Below are 17,983 nucleotides of genomic sequence, written 5' to 3' on the forward strand. Positions count from 1 at the left end.
TTAAAATTGTTTTTTTGTTTTCTCTTTTTTTTTTTGGTTTGTTTTATGCTGATTAAAGGAATTCAGTTTTCAAGTAACTGGATCCATGTGTTTTTTTTTGTGTTTTGGTTGTCCTAGTCGGCATATGGCTTATAGCTCATAATCTGACGTGCCACAATATTGAGGATTTCACGAGCTGGCATATCTTGCTCTTCTGTCACAATGGCCGTAATCCTAGCACACTCCTTTATGTAATTCTCCAGCTCACGTTGATTGAGCGCACGTCGTGATGGTTCCTTAGTCTGTAGGGCTTGTAGACATTGTCCGGTCATATGGGCCAATTGAGAGCGTGCCGGACTAAAGGTTTCATCCAAATCGTAGAGTTCCAATGGCGGTGCAGGTGGCTCACTAAAAATCGGAGGAAATGTGGCCAACTGTAGAGTGGGCAAAGGTATTTCAAATTGTGGTTTTATGATTCTTAAAGGCTCGTATTTAACATGCAAGTGTTCGTAAGTGTCAATAACTTCTTTCAGCAGTCGATTACTCAACGAACATAAAGTCATGTCAAACATTTGCTTAAAATCTGCTGGCATTTCGGTGCAAATGGAATCGATTAGGCAGGCCTTTGGCATATCGGCCAAGAAAGCAAGATCCGTAAAGTGTTTGTTATCGCTTAGCTGCAATAGGTTAAAAATTAGAAAGCGAAAGTATTAAAGAACCATATGAATCTACTTACCTCCACATCATTAAAATCCAAATGTGTATATGTTATATCGCCACCGAGCAATTGCAGCATATACTCCAAAATGGCATCATTTGTTTTATCCTGTAAATATTTGTCATGCCAAATATAACCCGAACCTAAAGCTAAAATTTTGCCACCCTTGCCATTGGTGTAATAACCGGCCAGAGGACGATTAAATGGATAAACCACTGGTCCAGTGGTTAATAATACATTGGCCGGTTCCGAGACATTCAATGTGGCACCATAAGGATACTGATAATGAATCTTATACTTCTCATCACTGAAATCGTAGTCGACCTTCTCGATGTCTAATTTGATCAAGTGACGCCACATGGACTCGCATACTACACCGCCACCCACAATACATTCCTTGGGATGGAAATTTTTATAGTAATGTGGTCGAACTACATTGTCATTGTTGATATAAATGCCATATTGTTCGAGAAAAAAATTCACATTCGTATTGAACTCCTGCTCGCCACCTTCGCCCAAGAGGACCAACATGCTTCCACCTTCCACTTCAATATAGTGTTTGAGAACCTCGAATTCATCCTCGGTGAAACGATCCTGGGGTCCGGCTAAGACAAATATCTTGACTCGAGATAAGCGTTCCTTTTTAAGCTCCGAATCGCTTCTGTAAAAGTTTTAGAAATAACATTAACAATTTGAATTTGAACTGCATTTTTAAACGCACTGTTCAACATTCCAGTTGATTTTCAGCTTGCGATGAATCATTTTATAATTATCAGTAATTTGAAAACGTTCATTTTTAGAAATATCAAAACAAATTGTTGGTTTATTGGACATATTGCTTTTTGCGGTATAAAGAATAATATTTGTTTTGATTTGTTCGTTGCCCGGGCAACTGGTGGCATCACCTTTTTATCAACAAGATGGCAACTTTTAAATTAATTGATAAATATCGATTATCTTATCGGCCGCTGGTTACCCTGCCTGTGCTGCTAGAGTTGCCAGAAACGACAACTTACCCGCTTCGGTCACACTATCCCTAAGCTGAGGAGGAAAAATTACGAAAGAAATTTCGGCTGTGTTCATTTTTCGTTTAGGCCCAAGAAATTTCAGCAAATCCGAACAATGGCATCGATCTGTGGACGCATGGCGCTGCGTGCTGCCGCTCAACACAATGTTAAATACACGCCCGTGCGTTTTTGCAAAAGTAAGTCAAAAATCGCTTGCCTCGCTTGTCGTTGTCGTCACGTCCACCAGTAGCAAAATCATTCGCACCACCACAAGGATTGCATAATAGAGGAAACTAAGCTCCAGACTAATCCTGCCTACTCATCGCTTGCTACCCCCTACAAAAAAAAATAAAACAGCAACATTATTGCATTGCAATTGTCAAATTGCATTCTATTCGCGGAGGTTATGTAACAACTCCAAAACATACAGGAAAATGTGTTTTTATGGTTCACCAGCAACGAGTGCTCAAGGCAGAGCGAAACGCAGTTCACACCTCAACTATATAAACGCAGGCGATTAGCAATAAATACTTAAGTGATGATTATGAATTGTGTGCGAATATGTTGCCGTCAACTGCGGCAGTGCTGCCGCTGTTTATGTAACCCAGGCGGGCCTAACAGACAGCTGATCAGTGTTGCCAACTGTTCCCAGCAAATGATTTTGCCTGTGAAAGAAACCACCTACAAAGTCCTTCAAAAAAGAATGAGAAAAACAATGCAAAGTGGAGGAGAGGAGTCAACAAGAAGGTTGTTATTTCAAATTCATTTGACAGAATTGTCATAGATATGTGTTCGAATCGGATGAAGTCTAAACAGACTTGCAAGGTTTCCAAACATTCTCATCTGCAATCAGTGGCTTACTAAAAGAGGAAGCAGTTTGAAATAAATCCAAAATTTTAAGATATTAAAAGTTCTCTAAAAACCGCTAATTGTGCAACTCCAATGTTTGCCATACAACATACAAAATGCGATTAACTTCGCAATTTCATTCTGCGTTCATTTTGCCTTATCAACTATCGTAATTCTTATTAATATGTTCTATTTTTGGTTGCAGTGATGAACGACCCCTTGGAGCACGCCACTGGTATTGAGAAGCGTGAATTGCTCCTTAAGGCAGCTGGTAATGATAATCCTTTCGACATGAAGGTATTCAAGCGCGGTGCCGGCACCAAGGAGAACCCCAACTTGATTCCATCGGCCTTTGATGCTCGCATTGTTGGCTGCATCTGTGAGTAAAAACCCAATTTATATTATGATCAGAAATAATTACGTTTACTTCCTTACAAATTAGGCGAAGAGGACCAGACCTACGTGCAATGGATGTGGCTGCAGAAGGGTAACCAGAAGCGTTGTGAATGCGGACACTGGTTCAAACTGGTGGAGAAGGCAGCTGTTTAAAGTTATTATTAATTAATTAAAATAAACCAATTAATAACAAAACACACAACAACAACAACTACTAAGCTAAAAGTCAACCAACTTAGAGCTGTCCAAATAAATACATCAAACCCAACAAAAAAAAATATCTCGGGCAGTTAGCTTCCATTTTTCAGTTCTTCTGTACAAATCATATATATATTTAATCGGAGCATGATACCGATGCTTAATGAATTGATATACATTTTAGTAGTTCAATAAAGTGATTTGAAGCGATTAGAAAGCGAGTTAAAGATAATATAAAGAAATTGCCTTAAAATGGCAAGTTAAAAAATTAAAAATTGCAATTTTTAAGCTAAACTTTAAAATTGAAATTCCACTGTCGTAAAAAAGGGTTTTGTATTGAAGCTGTATTATTAGTGTGATGGTTGTTTATCTTATGAGTTGTCAAGTTTGATCTTATGTGCGATTTCTTGCTGCGTTTAGATGCTATAGAATTTTAACCACCATTATACTAATGGGTTTTTTTTTTTCTTTTTGGATTATCCTAAATTCCTAATCGCTGCATCTATGCTGTCGTTTAGTATCTGAAAAAGATGATACAAAAAAAGTAGTCGGTTTCGAATACTTTTTAACATCGGTCGTGCGACTTTATGTTCTACAATATCCTCCTGAAACAGGATCAAAACGGAAAAAGTAGTGCAAAATTTTGACCAAGAATCAAAAACCCTTTTTGTGCTTGGTCATTAATTTGCAATTCATTCTAATATAATAAAAAGCAGATTTCATGAATTGAAACTTCTTTAAATAAATAAAAATATAGAAAAACATTTATATTTTAGAAAAATTTCAAAAAAAAAAAAAACAAACTTTGACAGTAAAAACTAGTCTTCATTGATTTAAAAAAATTATGCATCAGTTCGTAAAAATATGCCTTCTACCATATAAGAAATTCACTCAAATTATTATATGGAAATAGTTTCCTATGATTGGTTTCTAATTCAGTGACATTGTACTCCTTTAATTTGATGATCTATGCTTTTAAATCTTTAAATTGGTCGTCTATGTAACTAATTCAGTCACCCACAGTGGCCTATCCTCTGTCCGATCCTTATGTTTTCGTATTATAAAGTTTATTCGACAGCAGTCCTTTAACGATATTGACATTGGAGATATCTGTCTTTTATCTGGGATACATTTGACATACATATATTGACAGTAGGAAATTGTAGAGGCAAAAAATTAATATCAAGGAGGCAATGATTTTTTCAGAGCACCCCAAATTTTCTAGGTGCTTGTTGAACGAGTCAACAATTCTCATTCGATTCTAATATCTGAATCGGAGAGGAGCTCCCCAAAAAAATAAAACAAAAAATATACAGATATTTATGATACATACTTGTTACAAATATTAACAGTATGTCTTCATATATATCCCGACTCCGGGCCGCGCAGTCCGCCTCCAAACGGCTCATATCGCAGTTGACCCAGCGTGAAGGAAAAGTAAGTGCCTTTCTGCGTCGCCTGGGATTGGGCGGAAAGGTGGTAGCTCCCATTCCACGAGCTATTTCCACGACTCCAGTACGTAAGGCGGGTAAGTATTGGTTCACACTGAAATTAATATAAATTGCTATATGTCTCGCGTTTTAAACAGAAATGGCCGACCCCTTGGAGCACGCCACTGGTATTGAGAAACGTGAGTTGCTCCTTAAGGCAGCTGGTTGCGCTGATCCTTGGGCCATGCGTAAACCGTTGAGACGTGGTTCTGGCCGAGAGAATGATCCTACTGTGATTCCTTCAGCCTTTGATGGACGTCTGGTGGGATGCATTTGCCTGGGAGATCGTTTTGCCAAATGGATGTGGCTGGAGAAGGGCGCACCCAAACGTTGCGAGTGCGGCCATTTTTTCGTTCTCAAGAACGTTCCTCCTGTTTAGGATGGAGCGATCGAAACGACATTTAAGTTAAGGACACTCCTACACAATACAACACACACTTTACACTGTGTATCTGTGGCAGATGCGTAAAACATTGCATGATATTATCAATTTTAGTTCAAATTATGGTTATGGTTTCATTAAGATGTTCGAATAATAATTGTTGGGAAATGGCTGTATAAAAACAAAGTGTGTTAAAATGCGGGATCCCATGACTAATAATAATTTTAATTAGCATGTTGAATATTGTTTATTTTTAAATAAGTCGAGTAACTATTGCAAAGTATAGCCTGTCAACAGGTATCCACTGTTGCCGCTCATATTGACCTCTGGATGTGTGCGATTTGGCAGGATTTGATACATGCGCAACCAATTGGATGTAAGATGTAGATTTGTTACTTTCGCCGTAGATTTAAGCTCCATATATGTTTCCAATAGCAATTCTTTGCATGTGCTAAATATCACAATGGGGCGAGACGGTCTTATTAATGGTATAAGAGCCTGTAAAATGCTAGAAGGATGTTCTTTGGCTGACATAACAAGACTATCGAATTTGGCATGCATAAGAGAAGCGGCACGTTTGTTTTCCAATTGCCAACGAGGAGGAGTTCTAGGATCTGAAAGATAAAGGTGAAGCATGTATTTACCATAAGGAATAAATATAGCTTTTATTTTATCATACTCGACTGTGTTTCGCCATCAAGTTTGGGTTTCTTAGTGCTTGGTTCAGTGGTCTCGCTCTGTTCATCTGTTGATGTGTCCGGCTGATCCGTTTCTGGTTCATTGACTTCTTCCTTTGGCGAAGCTTCAACCGCGTCTACGGCAGCAGTTCCATTTTGATAGAATTCCCTAAGCACTGAATATAAATTTACTGAGATACACCGCTGTTGCTGCTCAAACGGAAGCTTAAGCGCCAACAGAGCCTGTTTCTGGGCCACATTTCCCGGGTGCATGTGCACCAATGTTCCCTCTGTGTCGGCCCCAATTGCATTGATCATGGCAGCTGGCAGCAAACCATTTGTACCACTCTCGTACAATAGATAATTACCAAAGCCGCAAACACCCGAATACGATATGATCTGTGATAGGGTATCCACTCTAATACCCATTACTTTATCAGCATCTTGTCTATAGAATATATCAGCCATTAATCTTATTGTTGGCTGCCTTATTTGGACAAACTCGAAATATTTCTTTTCCTTTTTCAGTAAATACTTTTCCTGTGAGTATTCGGTTCGATTATGAAATGTTTTGGAATTCTCTACAAGTTTCTCAATGATTTTGCTGGACTCATTGCAGGCTTCACGCAGTTGCTCAATGTCCGAAGACTTCAATGCCTGCGCTTCGCCATTGTCACAAATATCCCGATTATCGGCTCCACTGCTGGAGATTCCCAAATTCTCCCTGGTGCTACCCAGCTCCGTCTCACTGCACAATTCCAATGTATGCTGCCGTTGAGCTCCACGTTTGCCGGCCTTCGTCTCCTTAACACACATCTTGAACGTTGAGCCATAAGGGTGATCTAGCAGAGATTTCAACTCCAGTGTCTCCTTGCCCAATGTTGCTGTGGTATCCAGACTACCGAATTTCTGTAGTTTTGTATACTTTTGCCGCTGGATGACTATGTAGTCTCCCAATTGAATATTAGGCGTCGTTAATGCAGTCATTTGTATTGATACTTCCAAAGAGGTGGGAAAGTGCAAAATGTGCTATTATTTTGAAAGAATCGATTTATAACCGATAATTAGCGATGACGGTATAAAGAATTATTTATTAAACCCGTTAAATTCGTGGGCCGTAAGAAAGGTAAGCAAACGTTTAAAATAATTAAATTAACGAAAACTAAGATTAAATCAATTCAATTAGAGGTCCATGTTATAGCGTTAAAAATGCCGTAGCTGCAATCGATAATAACGACATCGATAAGATTTTAAATTTTCAAATCAATTTGCGGGTTATAAAATTGAAGAAGAATATTTTATTAAAAATTAGTTATAGATAACACCTTTGAATTATTTTTAGTATCGACTCATCGATTCAAGAAGCTTTCTCATTTGCCTTATCGGTGCCTGATTTCACATTCTCTTTTTGATTTTTTCCCAAAATTTTGTCGTTATCTATCGTATAGGTATAGGCTTGGCTAAATTTCAATTTTTTGGGGGAATTTTCACGTTCATATGTTGAAAACTTAGCACGTTGTATAAACGGTTCCGGCAAATACGATGTTAACAAGTAATTTTTAATTTTATTTATTTCCCGTACTGTTCCCTCCATTTCACCTAAAGCAGATCGGCTTCCTTGGCTAATTACGATATAGCCGCAGACATTAGCTTCATGACACTGCTGGATCAAATTGTCGCAAAAATTGAAATCATGCATAATGTTGAATATTTCAAACTGTGTTTTAACTATGTGTTCTTCAAATTGATGTTCCGTTTCAGAGTCAGATGAATCAATACTTTTGTCACTTGGCGTTCCCAGAGAGTCGGAAGAATCAGACGTGTTCGGGTAATCAGTAGTAAGAGTCATTTTGCTTTGATCGTTATTTAAAATGTCCTTAGACTCATCTATTAATACATTGTAAAAATGAATTAAACACGGATGTATATTTATGTAAACTTTTAACTTACCTTCAGTACTACTAGACGGTGTATTGGATTCATTCTTGATTGAATTTTTGCTAGATCCTGTTGATCTGTTATCACTTTGGTCGTTCATGTTGGATCTTTGTGAATTCATTACTGTTTTCAAACTGATACAATAAGTGATTAAAATTTTTTGACATACAATTCCAAGCACACTATATGGAATTGTTCCCATTAGGCAGCAGAAGCTTCTTAAATTTTTTTTGGGAACAAATAATTTCCGTTCAATTTTTCACGAAATATTATCGATAAACTATGAAAAATCTATCGACAAGCTTTCAACCTGTTGCACTTGTATCGGTATATTTTCCGCTTGATTAATGTTTCGTTGAAATAAACGAGCATAAAAAATTAAAATAGATTTAAATTTTTGATAGCATTTGACCTACTGCAACCAATTTGCAACTCTACTGTATTTGTGATCGGGTAGTCAACTGCTGATAACGATAAGACGCGATAATCTGTTTGATTGCGATAACAACTACAAGAAACGCGTGCCTTTTTCCTTGTGTGTATATATATACAATTTTCTGTTCTGTTCCGTAATCAGTTTGAAACGTGGGTGCAACGATTTTCTTGAAGTCCATTCAAGAGTCGTTAAGTATCACTGGAGAGGCCTGGTTGTCGTAGCAACAGCCAGCAACAAGAATCAAAGAGCGGCCTATAGAGTACAAAATAAAGCCCAGCCGGCGGCATAAAAACAAACCATAAAAAAGATTTCGGCGTCACTCAAGTGTGTGACAATTAAGAATAACTGACCAAGCAACATTCTTCAATTTTGGTGTGCTAGCGCGTGTTTCTGTGTGTGTCTGTGTGAGGAATACGCCCCAATTAGCACTGCATTTGCATCGGCAGCATGGCGGAGGCCAACAGATTGCTGAAACCAGAGACGGCGTCGGGCATAGCTCCTGTTACATTAAACCCATCGTGGGAATCCAAATTGCCGCCACATGGTTCGAATGGTAATGGATCCTCGATATTGGCAAAAATTGCGCCTGTGGATAAGCGTCGAATTGTGTTCTTTATATTCCTATTGCACGGCCTGGGCACCCTGATGCCATGGAATATGTTTATAACTGCCAAAAGTTATTTCGAGGATTTCAAATTGAATGTCACAACGGGACCCGATGAGATGAACTACAAAGGCAACTTTATGCAGAATCTTGGATTTGCCTCACAGATACCTAATCTTCTCTTCAATTGGTTAAATATATTTGTCGATATGGGTGGCGATCTAACAAATAGAATAGTATATAGCATAATATTCGAAATGATCATATTACTGGTGACCATTGTAATGGCCATGCTTGACACGATCGCATGGACGGGCATTTTCTTTTGGATAACCATGGTCAGTGTGGTACTTTTAAACGTATGCAATGGAATCTATCAGAATACAATTTATGGCCTTGTCGCATCACTACCCATTGAGTATACCGGGGCTGTAGTTCTTGGTTCTAATATATCCGGTTGTTTCGCTACCATTATGTCCATTATTTGTACAGCTGTATTCACATCGAAACGTACCTCGGCTATATATTACTTTGTGACTGCTATATTGATCTTATTGCTTTGCTTTGATTCCTACTTTGCATTGCCCTTGAATCGATTCTATCGTCATTACGAGAAGCTCAATCAAAATGCCACAAAGAAATCCACTGATTCCAAATCACCAGCTAGGGTACCATATTGGCAGGTCTTTAAAAAAGCATCGCCACAGCTCTTCAACATTTTCTTTACTTTCTTTGTAACTCTTGCCGTATTTCCTGCCGTCTATTCTGATATCAAGCCATCGAATGACGATTTCTTCATTTCTAAAGACTACTTCAGTCTTTTTACCTGTTTCCTCACATTCAATGTATTTGCTATGCTTGGCAGTCTAACCACCTCATGGATCAAATGGCCTAGTCCAAAATTCCTTGTAGTTCCCGTAGTTTTACGTGTTGTCTTTATCCCTCTGATGTTACTCTGCAATTATAGACCCAGTAGTGTTGAGCGTACAGCCGATGTTTGGTTTGACAATGAATGGATCTATTGGTCCTTTGGCGTTGTAATGTCATATTCATCGGGTTATTTGAGTTCCTTGGGCATGATGTATGCTCCACAGACTGTTAATGCTAAATATCAGATCACCGCCGGCATGTTTGCATCAGCCATGTTAATTACTGGCATCTTTTCGGGTGTCATGTTCGCGTATCTTTGCCCTTTATTAATTTAATATTACATGCTTCATTTTTACATTATTATTATTAATTTTATTTTACCAATTAACATTGAATTATATTCATGGATTGACCATTAACAATAACAAAGGGAAAGGAACCCATATTGAATTTAATTTTAATGTCACATTACATACTCATAAATCAAAATCATCATTTTTGTTTAATAAAGTTTTAGTTTTTTGTAACAAAAGACAGTAACTGGCATTTATGACTATATTTTTATATATACAATAAATAAAAAATGTAATGTAATTTTTATTTAGTGAATATTTTTGCTCAAAAGTCTGGAAAAGTGGTCGACCATATCATAATGTTAGGATATAACTAAGTCAATAACAAGATTTATAAACTATTTGACAAATGGATAATTAAGAAAAGAAGTTAAGGCTTTGAAAAAATTAGTAGTTAAAACTAAAACTTGGGCAAATCGATAGGATTTTTGAACTTAGAATTTGAGTTCACGCTTTAAATCTAAGTTTATTCTATTTTTTTCTCAGAATCAAGAGGTCGTTAATAATATTAATATAAAAGCGAGAACTTAATGCACCGATAATATATACATATATGTATAAGACTCTCTGACTCTTCTGATTATGACTGTACATATAATACATATATGCCGTTTGCCATTGTTGATCTGATCAATTATAATAACTTTATGTTCAACATAAACGTAGAACACATTTTTATACAAAATCACAATTGATTTATTGCCTACAACTAAATAATCTCCGATTACGATAGTATTTACAAATACAAGATTAAATGATCTTGGCAAAGGGTAAGAAAGAGTGTAGATTTCAAAAACATTTCAAAAGGTTTTATACAAGAAAGAAAAATATAAATCTTATCACCAACTGTCGTAGACTTTAGCCCAGAGATAAAGAGTTGAAGGAATATTCACACAAGTGTAAGTAAGCAAAAGAAAAACCTAAATACATAAAAAAGATTCTCAGGCAATCATTTCTGGTTTGGACAAATAGTACATTATCTTCAATAGCTCACTATATTTGGGTGCTTCTCTGGGTTGACGCGTTTCGAGGCCACTGATTAGCTCTAACGCAACTTCAACATCAACAACATTGCATAAAATCGATTGCAAGCGTTGCGGAAATTTTTTACAATTAGAATTTTCAACTAATTTTCGAGTTCGTTCTAGCATTTCAAGTTGTTGGTCTGGTTCAATGTCATGATAGCTAACCACTAGAGTCGTTAACTGAGAGAGCTGTTGGGCTAAATGGAATCCATAATCCTGTGCATTGGAAAGACCCAAACGTTGTAAATGTTTTGAGCCTGACGTTTTTAATATAACTTCTTCCACATCGTGTCTGTTCGATGTGAGATCCAAATAGGTTAGTTTACGTTGATCCAGTAGTTCTTCTAAGAAATTTGGTTCAATGGAACATTCCCTGGCCACCAAGGTATCCAGTTTTGTGAAGCCAATCATATGCTTGCCGGTTATGTAGGGACTGGATACACTTAGACTTGTTAGTTTTATGCAATTTTTGGCTACTGTATGTATCATACTGTTGTTCATACTAGCATCTGCAATACAGAGCTTGCGAAGATTACCAAAATCTCTGCTCAAATAAAAGGCCAATTCAGGCCTTAAGAGATGTCGTCCCAAGTATGAGTCAAAAGCCTTATTATAGACATTCCAGACGTACAGCTCCTCCATGGCTTCACTGGTGAGTTCAAAGAAATATATGTAATCCGCTTTGCTTAAAGGCTCGAGCATGGTGTCGGAAACGGAAACATTTCGATATCGTGGTTTACGCCATACAATAAGGCAGAGAAGGTCTCGAAAGCGTTCGGAGAGGCGTGACATCTTAATTTGATCAACGAGAGCTAGATATTCTAGTATATGGCACACACAATCATCATTTAATTGATCCATTGTGAAATAAACCGGACAGTTTTTAATGTTTAGATTTTCGTTTTGTTGTTTTTCGTTTAATCAATCAGCTGACAATTTCGATTGGCTGGAAATATATCGCACAGCAGAGTCCGCTTATCGATAGTTTAATGGCAATTCAAGAGGGTTGCCACTTTCTAGGTTGGCGGCGCATTCAAATGAATAAAAAAAATATATAATATTTTGGTTCTATTGTTTTCTTCTTTACATTTCACTATTTTTAATTTTTGGCATACGTTTTTTAATTAAGAAGAATTTAATTTAATCAAAAGTAAAACATGTTTAATCTGTCTTTAAAAATAAGAAGATAAAGATAAGATAAGAATTAAAAATAAGAGATAAGTTTAATTGCAAAAAAGTTAAATACCCAAAAAAAGACTGAAATTTACGTCAACACATACTTAATACAAATTGCTTAATGACATATCTGTATCTTTAATGATAACTAAAAGACAAATTTAAAATATTTAGCTTTAATGCTTAGTTAGTGATTCGTTATTCAGAGCACACAAAGTTATTTTTTGCACAGGAAACGCCCCCCGTTCCCACCATACACTGTATATCCTAATGCCAATCAATTGCTCTGCTGTCTAAATGACAAGGGTGCTTGAGCATCTTCCAACAGTTGGCTATGGCTATTTTTTGCGCTATTGTTCAGATGAGGCGACTGCCATCAGGGCTGTCAAACCGTAGTAAAACTCAATACAGTTCCAAACCAAATATAAAATAAGAAAAAAAAAATGTTTTATATACAGACGCACAATACATAAATAATTTACATTTCGCATGGTCACGCACAAATCATATGAGGCCCAGACACTGGAAATGGGATAGGGATTGGAATTGGTAGAGTGATTGTGAATAAGAGGAGCCGAGAATGCCGCATGATGCGTATAAAAGTGACAGTTTAACATGGAAACTCACTCAAAATGTTAATTGATACATATGTAGGGTGAGGGAGAGAGGCAGAACACTCGCCGGAATAGACAAGGGAAAGTTTTCTTTTTTCGCTTTCAGTAAGGTTTAAATTGGGGCAACGACTTTGGCATACTGTGTGCTATTGTTAGTTCCATGGGCGGCTCTGGGACTGTGAAATGCTATAAATTAGCTCCTTTAAGTATGCAATTTGCTGCAAGTGTTCAATATATGCAAAAAGTTTATATATTTTCATATGCCTTTTAACTTAAAAATTGTGTATAAGGAGATAAAAAAAACAGATTTAGTTAAAGGTACTATAATGGAGTTTTTTGCTTTAAAATACAAAAGTATGTTGAAATTGTTCTCTATAGGCCAAGGAACACAGTATGAAAGTTAAAATTAGAACTTAAAGAGAAAAATTTGAGAATAAAAATTAAATTTATTTACTTTGTGGTTAAAGTTCTGTGTTTTCTTTTATAGTAGAAGTAATTTATTGAAGTATAACAAAATAATATTTCAAATATTTACCACAACTTGATTTTATATATGATTTTATCATTCTCAATAGCCTCTAAAGCATTGCCAAAAACGGAAATTGGCTATATTGCCAAAAAAGAAGCCCTCAAAGTAAGCTTAAACTAAATCAAATCCACACCTCTGGGGGCCGAATTAAAAATGAAATATGGCATTCAGTGTATGCTATTGAATTTGCAATGCCAACATGTCTGCGATTTGTGGGCAAATGCAAAAATCGACAAAATGTAAACCGTGAAAAAGTCCGCTTTGGCAATCTGCATAAAACACGTAACGAGCTGCACAATCCTCTTCCCTCAATGACCGACCAACCTTATAACCTCAGTTCCCCATTGCTTCAATCCTCCATTCAGGGGTCCGAACGGCAAACAGCGACCAAATGGCGGCACGCAAATGGCCACAAAATGTAAGCCTGGCATGCAATGGCCATCATTGCCTCCGCAAAGAAGAATTACGGAAAATGGGGAAGAGATGTGAATGTGAAAGGGGATTTCTGTTACAAGCAGGCAAACTTTTGACTTAATTGGCCAATTGTTTTGGCAAAGGTGTTCAACAAGAAAAAGTGTTGCATATTTCAGGGCGCTTTTAGTTTCTTTACCCCATTTTATTTGACGCATTTGATTTAAAAGTGGCAAGTTTTAAAAGCCTTTCTTCCTTTTTTTACAGAAAATAATTTATTAGCCTCTAATTGGCAATTTCACACAATCGTTCAGTAATCGGTAATCGACTTTACCTCAAATCACATTTATAATTACAAGTTCAACTTGGCTCCACCCACCGTTTCCCACCGACAATGACCGCAAATTGTAGGCCACTTAAATAGCGAAACCTGAGAAGTGAAACACAAATGAACGGGCTCCTTGACCATTTATTAAAGAAACGTCAACTGGGGCAATTTACTTATGACTTATGAATGACAGGCATTGTCTAAGACCATCAATCGTAACAGGAATAGTAATTGTTTAATAACAGTAATTGTGGTTTCTTTTTAATGACCGACCGTTTGTAGAATAGTAAAATAGTTAGGAATTCCAAATGACTATATGAGTTCCAATATACTAGAGTATTGATTTCTGGCTGTTTGGTTATGTTCAAGTTGCACAATTAACTATTAACTCCAATTGATTAGTCAGGAAGGACCTAGGCATGTAAAATGAGGGAAATGTACCCCAAAAGTATGCAATTTCGGTTTTGAAAACCACTTAAGAGTTCTGGGAATGTCCTGTGAATCAAAAACAATGCTCTATGCAAATATTTTTTTATACGCAATTTTTAAACTATAAAGGTTGCTTACATTTTTAATAACAATGCATTTTTATAAGAATTGCATACTTTAGGATGCGAGTTCTTCTCTTCCTTCTTTTACGTGTTTAGTTTTGTTTTGGGTCCCGTACATAAATTAAGCAAATTCATTACCTTTGACTAATTTAAGCCTTTATTATTTATACTTACTTTTAATTGACTTACCTATTTATTGAATTACCATTTTCATTGTTAAATAAAACGCATAGATTATTGCTTTTCTTTATTTATACTTATAATTTTTGGTTTTTATTTCTTCCTTTTTGGTTGTTGTTTGGCTCACATGCTTTTTGGTTTTTTTTAAGGTCATCATATTCTCGAATATTCTCTTTTGGTTTACTTAATTTTGGTTGTCTCTTTTGTTTTTTTTGTTGGGTTTCTAAATGCCTTTCGAAATTATTGAACGTCTCAGCTAATTAAGTCAATTATAATATTACATAATTTGTTTAAATTTATATATCATTATTAATAATACATAATATATTTTATGTTTGCTTCATGGAAGAGAAGAAATTTTGTTTGGATCACAAAGGTTGGTTTTCGTTTTTTGTGTGTATTGGTTTTTGTGTAACGCTTTTCTAACAAAAACAAAGTATTAAAAATTTTAATTAACAATTTTGTTTAAAGCTTATTTACATTACAAACATAACTAACAATTGATTTTTAAATGTAATTTTGTTTTATTCGTTGGTTTTTGCTTAAACATGCTTGAGGCTCTACTTAAATTTTTGTTTTTTTTTTTTTGGGGTTTTTTTTATTTTAATTTTTTTTTATAATTTTGTATGTATGTAGGTAAGGCTGAAGACAGAGTATTAAAATTGTAGTTCTTTTTTTCATTTGTTATAGAGTAAAAGTTGTTTATAAAATATATTTATCATATATCAAAGTATAGTTATTTATAGTAAATTATATAGTTTTTGTGTTTTTCTTTATTTTATTATGTTATTAGGCGTATATTACAGTTGAATTGTTTGTTTTTTGTTTTTTTGTTGTATTTTTTACAGAGCAACTCTTCAGGGAGTCTTTTTGGGTCGGTTTGATTTGTTATAATATTTTGCATATATTTTATTCATTAGTTTCAATTGAGCTAAGGATAGTTTCATCTAGGATTTATTTCCACCAGTTCATGAGAAAAAGTTCATTATCGAACTTGTATGCTGTGAATTGATGATAAGCGGAAAAGTCACTACTTAAATAGTTTCAAATCGCTTAGCCCATTCGATTTTCTTTTTAACAGTAATTACAATTCAATATTATTTTAGTGGCCGTTTATTTTTTTTGTGGGTTATAACGCGAATAATGCAAACGTTTGATCCACTAAAACTGCTCTTTATATATATATATATTTGTATGTATATATATATGAATGTATATGTGTATGTATATATAATTTTCTTCTATATGTATATGTATAATCGTATGTGTATATATATGTAGTGTATAATTACTAAATGGTATTTCATTTGGTTGAGTCAATATTATGTTCTTACTACATTTTTCTTCATTGGTTGCTACGATTTCTTTGGTAATTGGTCCTTAAGTACACTACATAGAAAGCATTTAAATTAATATGTTTCTCTTATGTACCTACATATATATTTTTTCTTTTGTTTCAGTAGCGAAATTTAAATTTCCATAGCATACATTTTGGGGTGGAGGACTTTAACCCATTATGGCTTCATATTTCGGCAAAACACACACAAACTGTCCTTTTTCACGACCACTTCATTTTTTTTGTTTGTTTTGTTGGTTTTTGCATGCCTACTAGGAAAAATAAACACCTGGACCAGGTGTGAGTTAATTGTGAATTCGTTTGGGGGCTTAGCCAAACATTAGCATCAAAAAAAGAATGAAGTTCGCGAAATGCCGTAAAATGCAAAAACAAGAATACTGAAATGGAAAAGGAAAACCCAGCCCAGTCTACACAGACATAAAAGTGTCAGGTAGGCATAAATTTATGTTAGCTTGCAATTTTACAACACACAAAACCTACCCCGACCACACACACACGCACACCACATAGTCCAGGTGTGTGTGTGTGTGTGTGGCACACACATGACTGAACCTCGAATGGGAATGGGGGGCGTTACCGTGAGGAATGAGTTTTGTGTTTGAATTTGGTTGTTTTTTTTTTCATTCTTTTTTTTTTATGTGTGGTCTATTTTGAGGCGCGCAGCCTGGAGGTTTATTATTAAAATTGTTGCCAAGGTTAGCCTACTTCTGGGAGTGCGTAACGAAATGGATAAAGGGTATAGATCATCATGGCACTCACATGTCATTGGGGAAATTTGGTTTACGATCGATTTGAGTGCTGGAATACATTTAGATTATCTACATATATAACGAAAATGTAATCTTGGTTTGGTAAAAATCTAACTGGCATATACGTCTTGGTTGGTTTTCTAATTTTGTTGGTTGTATAATTAATTATAGATATAAACTTAAGTAATTTATAAATTAAAGCAGCACTAAAAATCTCAACTAACCTCTCTTGTTGAAAATTTTTCGAAACTTTCGCGGTTTTCATTCGTGTAACCTCTCGCTCTCGTGCTATTATAAAATTACATTTTGTCACTTTTATAGCTCTGGTGCTGCTGCCATCATAATGTTGCCTGCCACAATTGCTATGCGGCTGTGTTGCTAATTAACAGCCAAACCAGGCAGCCAGCCATCAAACCCAAAAGTATGCTATGCCAAAAAATCTAATTAAAGCTAATCCTTTTTTGCATATTGCTCTAGTTACACTAAAATATACATATATTTATGTAGGTGTATGTATGTATGTATATAGGGGACTCCCCTTTACAATTTCGTTTGCAAAGAGGGTGGGCGTCGAAGGTATTAAAGTGTGTGGGAGTTCGAGGGGGGAAGGGAAGGGCAGGGGCTCTGCGGTGTCATTTGCTTTTATGTTGCCTCATTGTCAACAGTCGCAATTTGCATTCATTTGAATTTTGTTTTCCTTCGTTTTCACTTTTTGGTTTGTATTTTTTATCGCAGCTATTTTTGACCTTTTCGTTAGTTTTTTTCTTTTTTTTTTGTATTTATTTGTTTTTTGTTTTCATCGTTTTTTCACACTTAATTTACTACTTTTCACTACGCTCATTTAGAACTGTACTTTGCATTTTTGTGGTTTTAAAAATTAACAAAAATTCATAATTATTAATTTATAACTATTGAATATTAGCATTTCATATTTTGTTTTTTGTTGTTTATTTTGAAACATTTTGCGCTACTTACATGCATTTAATTACTAGTTTCCATTTTGTTTGCTTAGTAATTTTGCAGTTGGTTTTAATTAAATTTTATTTTGGCCATTTAATCGTTTAGTTAATTTTGTTGTTTTTTTTCAGTTTTGTGTGTTATTGTTTGGATATTCAATTATATTGGGTTTACTTTTTTTCCGTATAGTAATTCATTTTAATACCCAT

At 35.5% G+C, this 17,983-nt stretch overlaps 7 protein-coding genes across 7 annotated transcripts; 3 read left to right on the top strand and 4 right to left on the bottom strand.

Moving 5' to 3' along the window:
* On the bottom strand, positions 1 to 1,665 carry LOC6642842 (intraflagellar transport protein 52 homolog). Its single transcript, XM_002065165.4, has 3 exons — positions 1,419 to 1,665; positions 716 to 1,358; positions 1 to 656 (listed from the first exon to the last, which is right to left on the bottom strand). Exons 1-3 carry the CDS (start codon positions 1,529 to 1,531, stop codon positions 114 to 116), a joined length of 1,299 nt encoding a protein of 432 aa, XP_002065201.4. The 5' UTR covers positions 1,532 to 1,665; the 3' UTR covers positions 1 to 113.
* Positions 1,666 to 1,819: 154 nt separating this feature from the next.
* On the top strand, positions 1,820 to 3,357 carry LOC6642843 (cytochrome c oxidase subunit 5B, mitochondrial). The gene is made up of 3 exons (XM_002065166.3): positions 1,820 to 1,901; positions 2,759 to 2,932; positions 2,996 to 3,357. The coding sequence occupies exons 1-3, from the start codon at positions 1,820 to 1,822 to the stop codon at positions 3,100 to 3,102; spliced, it is 363 nt and encodes a 120-aa protein (XP_002065202.1). The 3' UTR covers positions 3,103 to 3,357.
* Positions 3,358 to 4,383: 1,026 nt separating this feature from the next.
* On the top strand, positions 4,384 to 5,187 carry LOC6642844 (cytochrome c oxidase subunit 5B, mitochondrial). The gene is made up of 2 exons (XM_002065167.4): positions 4,384 to 4,675; positions 4,736 to 5,187. Exons 1-2 carry the CDS (start codon positions 4,501 to 4,503, stop codon positions 5,014 to 5,016), a joined length of 456 nt encoding a protein of 151 aa, XP_002065203.1. The 5' UTR covers positions 4,384 to 4,500; the 3' UTR covers positions 5,017 to 5,187.
* A 23-nt stretch (positions 5,188 to 5,210) lies between these two features.
* Positions 5,211 to 6,723, bottom strand: LOC6642845 (tRNA (adenine(58)-N(1))-methyltransferase non-catalytic subunit TRM6). The gene is made up of 2 exons (XM_002065168.3): positions 5,699 to 6,723; positions 5,211 to 5,633 (listed from the first exon to the last, which is right to left on the bottom strand). The coding sequence occupies exons 1-2, from the start codon at positions 6,681 to 6,683 to the stop codon at positions 5,290 to 5,292; spliced, it is 1,329 nt and encodes a 442-aa protein (XP_002065204.1). The 5' UTR covers positions 6,684 to 6,723; the 3' UTR covers positions 5,211 to 5,289.
* Positions 6,724 to 6,995: 272 nt separating this feature from the next.
* LOC26529326 lies at positions 6,996 to 7,874 on the bottom strand. Its single transcript, XM_015178446.3, has 2 exons — positions 7,647 to 7,874; positions 6,996 to 7,583 (listed from the first exon to the last, which is right to left on the bottom strand). The coding sequence occupies exons 1-2, from the start codon at positions 7,834 to 7,836 to the stop codon at positions 7,054 to 7,056; spliced, it is 720 nt and encodes a 239-aa protein (XP_015033932.2). The 5' UTR covers positions 7,837 to 7,874; the 3' UTR covers positions 6,996 to 7,053.
* A 246-nt stretch (positions 7,875 to 8,120) lies between these two features.
* On the top strand, positions 8,121 to 10,076 carry LOC6642846 (equilibrative nucleoside transporter 1). The gene has a single exon (XM_002065169.4). The coding sequence runs from the start codon at positions 8,518 to 8,520 to the stop codon at positions 9,877 to 9,879; it is 1,362 nt and encodes a 453-aa protein (XP_002065205.1). The 5' UTR covers positions 8,121 to 8,517; the 3' UTR covers positions 9,880 to 10,076.
* Positions 10,077 to 10,129: 53 nt separating this feature from the next.
* LOC6642847 lies at positions 10,130 to 11,844 on the bottom strand. Its single transcript, XM_002065170.4, has one exon. It carries the CDS (start codon positions 11,781 to 11,783, stop codon positions 10,839 to 10,841), a length of 945 nt encoding a protein of 314 aa, XP_002065206.1. The 5' UTR covers positions 11,784 to 11,844; the 3' UTR covers positions 10,130 to 10,838.
* Positions 11,845 to 17,983: the final 6,139 nt, after the last annotated feature.

Source organism: Drosophila willistoni (genome assembly GCF_018902025.1).
Source record: "Drosophila willistoni isolate 14030-0811.24 chromosome 2R unlocalized genomic scaffold, UCI_dwil_1.1 Seg167, whole genome shotgun sequence".
In the NCBI taxonomy this organism is placed as follows: Eukaryota; Metazoa; Arthropoda; class Insecta; order Diptera; family Drosophilidae; genus Drosophila; species Drosophila willistoni.

Excerpts from the sequence above, each read along its gene's own strand:
- LOC6642846 (XM_002065169.4), top strand. The coding sequence starts at position 8,518 with ATGGCGGAGGCCAACAGATTGCTGAAACCAGAGACGGCGTCGGGCATA.
- LOC26529326 (XM_015178446.3), bottom strand. The coding sequence starts at position 7,836 with ATGGGAACAATTCCATATAGTGTGCTTGGAATTGTATGTCAAAAAATT. Across the intron at positions 7,584-7,646 it reads ACCGTCTAGTAGTACTGAAG|ATGAGTCTAAGGACATTTTA; the intron begins GTAAGTTAAAAG and ends ATGTATTAATAG.
- LOC6642847 (XM_002065170.4), bottom strand. The coding sequence starts at position 11,783 with ATGGATCAATTAAATGATGATTGTGTGTGCCATATACTAGAATATCTA.
- LOC6642844 (XM_002065167.4), top strand. The coding sequence starts at position 4,501 with ATGTCTTCATATATATCCCGACTCCGGGCCGCGCAGTCCGCCTCCAAA. Across the intron at positions 4,676-4,735 it reads GACTCCAGTACGTAAGGCGG|AAATGGCCGACCCCTTGGAG; the intron begins GTAAGTATTGGT and ends CGTTTTAAACAG.
- LOC6642845 (XM_002065168.3), bottom strand. The coding sequence starts at position 6,683 with ATGACTGCATTAACGACGCCTAATATTCAATTGGGAGACTACATAGTC. Across the intron at positions 5,634-5,698 it reads TGATGGCGAAACACAGTCGA|ATCCTAGAACTCCTCCTCGT; the intron begins GTATGATAAAAT and ends TTTATCTTTCAG.
- LOC6642842 (XM_002065165.4), bottom strand. The coding sequence starts at position 1,531 with ATGTCCAATAAACCAACAATTTGTTTTGATATTTCTAAAAATGAACGT. Across the intron at positions 1,359-1,418 it reads ATCAACTGGAATGTTGAACA|AAGCGATTCGGAGCTTAAAA; the intron begins GTGCGTTTAAAA and ends AAACTTTTACAG. Across the intron at positions 657-715 it reads TGGATTTTAATGATGTGGAG|CTAAGCGATAACAAACACTT; the intron begins GTAAGTAGATTC and ends AACCTATTGCAG.
- LOC6642843 (XM_002065166.3), top strand. The coding sequence starts at position 1,820 with ATGGCATCGATCTGTGGACGCATGGCGCTGCGTGCTGCCGCTCAACAC. Across the intron at positions 1,902-2,758 it reads GCCCGTGCGTTTTTGCAAAA|TGATGAACGACCCCTTGGAG; the intron begins GTAAGTCAAAAA and ends TTTTGGTTGCAG. Across the intron at positions 2,933-2,995 it reads TCGCATTGTTGGCTGCATCT|GCGAAGAGGACCAGACCTAC; the intron begins GTGAGTAAAAAC and ends CTTACAAATTAG.